Consider the following 7,560-nt stretch of genomic DNA (forward strand, 5'->3'; position numbering starts at 1 on the left):
TCTTCACTCTGCCCCTCCAGAACTGGTCTCAGTTCCAGAGACCTTCAGGCCTTAGCTGACCTCTGAACTCTCTCAGGTCCCAGCCCAGGCTGGGAGAGAGGGTTTAACTCCAGGCTAGGACTGTCACACCCCTGAACTGAGCCCAGCCCAGGGTAACAATCTCATGGAAACCTTCCCTCTCCCCGGCTGCCACCGCACATGGAGATACGCAGAGTGCTAAGAGCTAAAAAATCATCATAGTGGCCATTTAGCAAGGTCTGGCCAAGTGCCAGGCCCATTTTCTCACCTAAACCTGTGAGGAAGGTGATGTCAGCCTTTTTACAGATGAGGGAACTGAGGCTCAAGGAGGGCGCAGGAATTGCTCCAGGTCTCCCAGCCGAGAGAGCAGCAGGATTTGAACCTGATCTCTGCCCTGGCCTCTGACCCTTCTGCATTACCCAAGGAATGAATACAGCTGCTTCAGGACGAGGGGCTCTCAGAGGGAGAAACCCTAAGGTTAGAGAATGTCCTTCATAGGCAGCAGGGGCTTAGACAAGATCTGTGCTAGCCTCCTTGTTGTAGTGATGGGAAACTGAGGCCCAGAAGCAGGAAGGGACCTGCCCAAGGCCTGATAACAGAGCTGCCATGCAGTCTCAGCCTGACATTCCATTCTCTTTCCAAAAATTCCACAATATGTCCTAGACCAGACTGGTCTAGGAGATGTAGGATACTCAAAACAGCAGTGCCTTGAGGGGAATAAGACTCAGGATAGCTGAATCACTTAAAAGTAGTCTAATATCCCCTCCCAAAGGTAATTAGTAGAGTGAGCTCTTAGCTGGATAATTGAACCCTTGTTCACAACTAACCAGGGGGAGAAGGTGCCATAGCTTCCTCCAGTCACCTGTTTAATTTGATCATTCCAAGACTGAAAAATTTCCTAGGAAGTTCTTTCTGGAATCTAACCAGAGTCCCTGCTGCTACAGTCAGAGCCCTGTCCTCTGTTCTCAGGGGAGATAGATAGCAACTGGTTGCTGTCTTCTCTGTGCCACAACCATTCTAAGCCTGTTATTACCAGTCAAGAAGGATTGGTTGGGGGCCGGCCCAGTGGCATAGCAGTTAAGTTCTTGCATTCTGCTTTGGTGGCCTGGGGTTCGCTGGTTCTGATCCTGGGCGTGGACCTACTCACTGCTCATCAAGCCATGTTGAGGCGGTGTCCCGTATAGAAGAGCTACAACTCCACAACTATGATATACAACTATGTACTGGGGCTTTGGGGAGAAAAAAAGAAAAAGAGGAAGATTGGCAACAGATGGTAGCACAGGGCCAATCGTCCTCAAAAAAAAAAAAAACGACAGATTGGTTGTCTATGGGACCAGAGGCCTTGCGCTTCCTGGTAGGATGGATGTTATAGAGAAGGGTAGGGAGGTCGCAGGCAGGATAAGGAAAGCCCCTGTGGGCTGCAGCCCCAGCTCCTGTCCTGCTGACTCAGGCAGCTGACTCTGGAACTCTGTGCCCTGCCAGGGCCTGCTGCCTCCTGCCTGCCTGGTCTCCTGGGCTTGGGAAATGGAGGCCTGGAGGCAAAGGGAGGTGCCTGAGACAGGAACTGAGTCAGGATCGACAGGCCAGAGCTGGTAGGAGGTGTCAGGCAGCCTGGCTCCCAGATTCACCCCTGAGCTTCTGCAGGGGAGAGAGCGGAGGGAAGGGGCTTCTTTTCTGTTGCTCAGGGCTGTGCTGAGGGCATGGAGCTCGTGGCGTGAACTACCACCAGGTCTCCTGCCTTGAGTGGTAGGAAGAGAATGCAACCTAGAGACAGAAGCAACTCCAAAATTCCTGGGCCTGCCAGACCCTGCCCTCTAGGTTTCTGGTATCCTGGGATCTCCAGCTTTCTCCCAGGACTTGGGAAAGCCTGGGCTGGGTGACTAGTACAAAGGAAGGTCCTTGAGGGCCCTGGGCCTGCATAGGTCAGAGGAATGTCTGAGAGACAGGGAGGAGACAGTGCTGAGTGAGCGCATCTGACTGTTCATTCATCTTCTCGCCCCTGTGGAAACCCAGCTGGGCAGGGTCTGGGCTTTGGCTGAGGCCTACCCAGCTCCATGTTAGTGCTCTGAGTGCATGTGTTTAAACCAGTAAAGTTGGTTGGATTTTTTTCACATGATAATAATAGTTCCCATCCACTCTAAGTGCTTTCCATCAACTTATTTAATCCTCACAACAAGCCCTATTTTACACTTAAGAAAACTGAGACTCACAGAGCTTAAGTCACTTGGCCAAGGCCACAAGAACTTGTAAGAATTGAACCCAGGCAATCTGACTCCAAAGATACTTGGCTATTTTGTCTCTCAGAAAAATAATACATATTCACCCTTGATAACTTGAAGAGAATAGGAAAATCAAAAGGAAAAAAAAATCATAGTCTCACTATGTGGAAATATGCTCTGTGAGTTGGTTATTTTAGTGTACTTCCTTTCCATCATTTTCTGTGACAGTGATCTGATTTGAGCAAAGCCTTTGGGGTGTCAAGCCTAAAATCCCTTCTGCTTCCTTGGAAAAGCTGTAGCATCAGCCCAGAAATGTCCCTACTTTTCCTTCAAAGAGGCAGATCTCATCTTTGGGCCTGAGTTCTGGCCTAAGCCTCCCTCCAGGAGGGGAGGGTGGGTGTTCAGACACCAAGAGCAACCCAGGGAGGGACAGGCCTGTGAAATGGTCCTGGCTCCAGGATTAAGCTGGCTGGATCCAGTGAGGTGAGCCCCACCCCTGAGCCCCATCTGAGCTTTGGCTAGGGGTGGGGCAGATAAGCAGGAACCCACTCTCATAGGTGCAGTACCACCACCTTCGGGTGAAACTCCGCTGACAGGAGGACAGCGCCCCAGCGATCAGGGACAGATGGTTGGCAACAGAGAAGTTTCCATCTCTGAGGCCTCTGCCAGGGGTCAGAGGTGGGGTCATGGTCAAAGGGAAGGGACAGGGAAACTTGTGAGAGGCAGGCCGTAGGAGACAGCACTCAGCTGGGACTGCTGCCCCATAAAACAAAATGGTATGTGTCACCGCCACCTCCTTTTCCTCAGTCCTGTCTTTCTCCTCAGGTTGCTCGTGTCCCCCCTGGGGAACCAAACTGGGCTGAGCACCCAGGTGGCCTGCTTTCAGCCTCTGACAGAGGGCCGGCTGAGTCAGGCAGGAAAGTGGGACAGCCAGCAAGCCGGGCCCCCACCCTCTGTGAGCCCCACTGATACATGATGGCAGGCAGCTTGAAGCGGGCAGGTGACCAGGCGTGGAGAGCTAGAGGATAAGTCCTCAAACAAGTGGCAACAGGCCACCAACTTGAAAGGGAAAATTGTGCTGTGCTGCGATGGGGAAGGTGTCCAACAAACCTACTGGGTGACTAATTACAAAGGCTGGGCTGGAGCGTCAGAGGCCGCTCGTTAAACTCCTCATTAAGTGGCACCCAGAAGCTGCCACCTGCGCAGTCTGGGAGCTCAGAAGGGACAGGACCCTGAGGGGGAGTAAGGACTGGGGGATGGAACCATTTTAGGTAGACTCTGAAGAAGCTTGGATTTCACTTCTAAATCCAGCCTGGAGCTCACAAATCAGAGACCTCGATGGGAGAGAGACCAAAGGAAGTAGGATGCAGGGGAACTTTAGCTGTATGACCTTGAGCAAATCTCATCCCTCTCTGAGCCTTAGTATTCCCATCTCTAAAGTGGGGGTAGTAGCCACAGTCCAGCCCACCTCACAGGGATGTAGTAGGGATTAAATTAGATCATGGATACGAAAGTGCTTGGGAAACTGTACAGCCCTGCCTAAACATAAATTAGCTCACCTGGACCAAGCAGGGAAACGTACATGGCAGGATTAGGAACCCATCCTCCTGCACCTGGCTTTATGGGCTCTGCCTAGGCTGAAGCAGCCAGGTGGCTGAAGCCATCCTTAGCCCCTGGAAGGACACCGTGAAGGAGGATCTGATTTGAGAAACTGGCGCAGCTGCCTAACGTGGGCACCCATGTAATAGAAGCCCTGAACAAGAGGGGGCAGCCTGGAGCCTGGAAAGGTGCCTGTGCAGGTGGGGCCAACGCCCAGATTTCTCCTGCTGACTGTCCTGATGACTCACCCCCACATCCCAGCCCTTTTACCTTTAAGGAAGAGCCGGAAAGGGTGTGGGGAGAAGAGGCGAGGGAGGCAGGTCCTGGGCCCCAGTCCCGCCCTCTGCCCCTCCCCACCCTTCTGTGGGCCAGGCCATCCAGCCAAAAGGCAGGCAGAGAGCAAGAGAGGCACAGAGTCCGGCATTGGTCCCGAGGCAGCCAGTTAGCCCGCCGCCTGTCTGTCTGTCCCCAGAGCCATGCAGAGAGCCAGTCTGATCCAGAAGGCCAAGTTGGCAGAGCAGGCCGAACGCTATGAGGACATGGCAGCCTTCATGAAGAGCGCCGTGGAAAAGGGTGAGGAGCTATCCTGCGAAGAGCGAAACCTGCTCTCAGTGGCCTACAAGAATGTGGTGGGTGGCCAGAGGGCTGCCTGGAGAGTCCTGTCCAGTATCGAGCAGAAAGGCAATGAGGAGGGCTCGGAAGAGAAGGGCCCGGAGGTGCGAGAGTACCGGGAGAAGGTGGAGACCGAGCTCCGGGGCGTGTGTGACACCGTGCTGAGCCTGCTGGACACCCACCTCATCAAGAAGGCCGGTGATGCTGAAAGCCGGGTCTTCTACCTGAAAATGAAGGGCGACTACTACCGCTACCTGGCCGAGGTGGCCACCGGTGACAACAAGAAGCGCATCATTGACTCAGCCCGGTCGGCCTACCAGGAGGCCATGGACATCAGCAAGAAGGAGATGCCGCCCACCAACCCCATCCGTCTGGGCCTGGCCCTGAACTTTTCTGTCTTCCACTACGAGATCGCCAACAGCCCTGAGGAGGCCATCTCACTGGCCAAGACCACCTTCGACGAGGCCATGGCTGACCTGCACACCCTCAGCGAGGACTCCTACAAAGACAGCACCCTCATCATGCAGCTGCTGCGAGACAACCTGACACTGTGGACGGCCGACAACGCTGGGGAAGAGGGCGGCGAGGCTCCCGAGGAGCCCCAGAGCTGAGCCAAGCCTGCAACCCTCCCGGCCCTGCCCTGCCCTCTCCAGTCCCCCACCCCCCTGCAGAGAGGACTAGTATGGGGTGGGAGGCCCAACCCTTCTCCCCAAATGCTCTGCTCCAGCTCAGAAAGGCTCCATAGAGAGGGCTCAGCAGAGCTGAGGTCACCTGGAGCCAGAGGACCCCACTCTTCTTGCAGCTGTGGGGTGCTCCTAACCACTGGGCATCCCACCCACCTCTGCTCTCTGCACCCCCTTCCTCGAGACCTCCACCCGTGAACCGGGCCACTTCTTCCCGCCTCTTGACTCCCTCCTGCTCCTGCCGCGTCTGGATCTTAGGAATTGAGGAGTGTCCCACCCTTGTGGCTGAGAACTGGACTGTGTGGCAGAGGCTGGACATGGGTGTGTGCGTGTGTGACTGTGTGTGAGAGCGAGACTGAGAATGAGAGGGAAAGCATGTCTGCTGGGTATGACCATGTTTCCTTTCAATAAAGTTCCCCTGTGACACTCCTCCTGTCTTTTCCAGTTATTGGCAGAGGACTGGGACTGGGACTGGGATTGGTGTATGATTTACAAACCCTGACTTTGGACCTCTGATTCAGGGCCCTGACCTCCCATGAGGTTGGCTCAGTGACCCGCAGGTAAGACTCAGGGGCCAGGGACTCCAGGTGAGAGGTTGGGGGTCAAGCTCTCTCCATCAGGATGGTCTCAAGCCGACTGGTCTGGTCCCGGGAGGGTCGGGTGAGGCCCAAAGCGGCTCTAAGTCTCCTCCGAGCTGGGCGGAAAGCTGAAGAGCTCAGATCTGAGGGGACAGGAAACCAATGAAGTCTCAGGTGTGAGGTCTGAGGGCAGGGCCGCACGGACACGCTGTAGTGAGCAGCAGTGAGCACCCCAGAATTGAAAGCCGGGAATAGTCCCGTCAGGTGCTCAGATCCGAGCGGAGGGGAGTAGGCTCTGCGGCGGGGGTATGAAGCCGCCATTAAAAGCCCAGATCTGAGGAGGGGAACGCCCCCCCAGCGTTCGGAGCTGGGGACAAAAGGAAATGGGCCGGAAAGGAGGAGGCGCAAGCTGGGTGGGAAGGGCCCCGGGGAGCAGACACCAGTCCCGACCAGCCCAGCTCGCCGCCTCCGCTCCCGGCAGCAACACGCCGGAGCATGCGGACGCAGCGCTGGGTCCCACCTTCACAGCCCCGGGCTGGAGGCGGGCCCGAGGCCGATATCGCCCAATCACGGGAGGGAGCTGCTCAGGGTACCGCCCCCGGGGTCCGACTGGCCAATGGGGGAGTGAGCGGCGCAAAGCGCGCCGCGGCGCGCTGCCCGGCTGAGGGCCCCCCGCCGCCCGCCGAGCGCCAGTGGCGTTGCTTTCCCGGTTTCGCTCAGACAAGTTGTCACCCGCCGACCCCGAGAGCTCGGCATCCTCAGAGCAGCGAGACAGGGCAGGACCGTGAGGAAAAAGCAGTCCCTGCCCTTTGAGTCATCTGCTCAACCGGCGGTGCCTCGTCCTGGCCGGCGGGCAGTGCGGTTGAGAAAAGGCCACTAAGGCGTCCCCACCACACTCCAGAGTCCAGGCAGCCCTGAATTGGTGGCCAGGAAGCTTGGTTTGTGTCCCCGACTGGCTGTGCGCCGTTAGAAAAGCCATTATACTGCCCTGTGCCTCAGTTTCCCCTTCTGTATCATAAGGAGCTTAGACTAAAGGCTCTCTAATGAAAAATGTGGAGTCAGGACTGCCGGGGTTTAGGGATGGCCCCATGGCCTAGTGGTTAAGTTCTGCGTGCTCCAATTAGGTGACCCGGCCTGGGTTTGGTTCCTAGGCGCGGACCTACAGCGCGGCTATGCTGTGGCTGCGACCCACATACAAAAAAGAGGAAGATTGGCAACAGGTGTTAGCTCAGGGCGAATCTTACTGGGGGGGGAAAAAAAGACTGACTGGGTTTGACTTCCAGCCTGCCTTGGCCTAGGCTTTTTGTTTTTGGTGAGGAAGAGCAGCCCTGAGCTAACATCTGTCTCCAATCCTCCTTTTGCTGAGGAAGACTAGCCCTGGGCTCACATCCGTGCCCATCTTCCTCTACTTTATATGTGGGACACCGCCACAGCCGGGTTTGATAAAGCGGCGCATATGTCGGCGTGGGGGATGCGCACCTGGGCGCCGCAGGCCGTGGAAGCGGAGCTCGTGAACTTAACTGCTACGCCACCACCTGGCGGTTGGCCTAGGCTCTTAACCTTGCTTACCTTTGTGTCCTCATTTGTAAAAGGGAGATTAAAAAGTACTCACAAACTCTTAAGAGTTGCTGTGAAGTTTGAGAAAATAAATGCCCATAGTACCTGTTCAATACATGTTAGCTTTTATTGATGCTTCCAGCGTCGATAGTCTAGGATTTATCCAGCATTTCTATGTCAAAAGCAGAATCATCAGTTAGGCCAAGTCCTGAGGGGCAGCTTTACTACCAAAGCTGACCTGCATGCTCACTGGGCCACCTGAGAATACTGGCCTGACATCAAGTGGTCACTCCT

General features: G+C 55.6%; 1 protein-coding gene across 1 annotated transcript; it reads left to right on the plus strand.

Annotated features, from left to right (window-relative positions):
• Positions 1-4,224: 4,224 nt before the first annotated feature.
• SFN (stratifin) lies at positions 4,225-5,560 on the plus strand. The gene has a single exon (XM_058553349.1). It carries the CDS (start codon positions 4,313-4,315, stop codon positions 5,057-5,059), a length of 747 nt encoding a protein of 248 aa, XP_058409332.1. The 5' UTR covers positions 4,225-4,312; the 3' UTR covers positions 5,060-5,560.
• The last annotated feature ends 2,000 nt before the right edge of the window (positions 5,561-7,560 follow it).

The sequence above is a fragment of the Diceros bicornis genome, chromosome 13 (genome assembly GCF_020826845.1).
Source record: "Diceros bicornis minor isolate mBicDic1 chromosome 13, mDicBic1.mat.cur, whole genome shotgun sequence".
Lineage (NCBI taxonomy): Eukaryota > Metazoa > Chordata > Mammalia > Perissodactyla > Rhinocerotidae > Diceros > Diceros bicornis.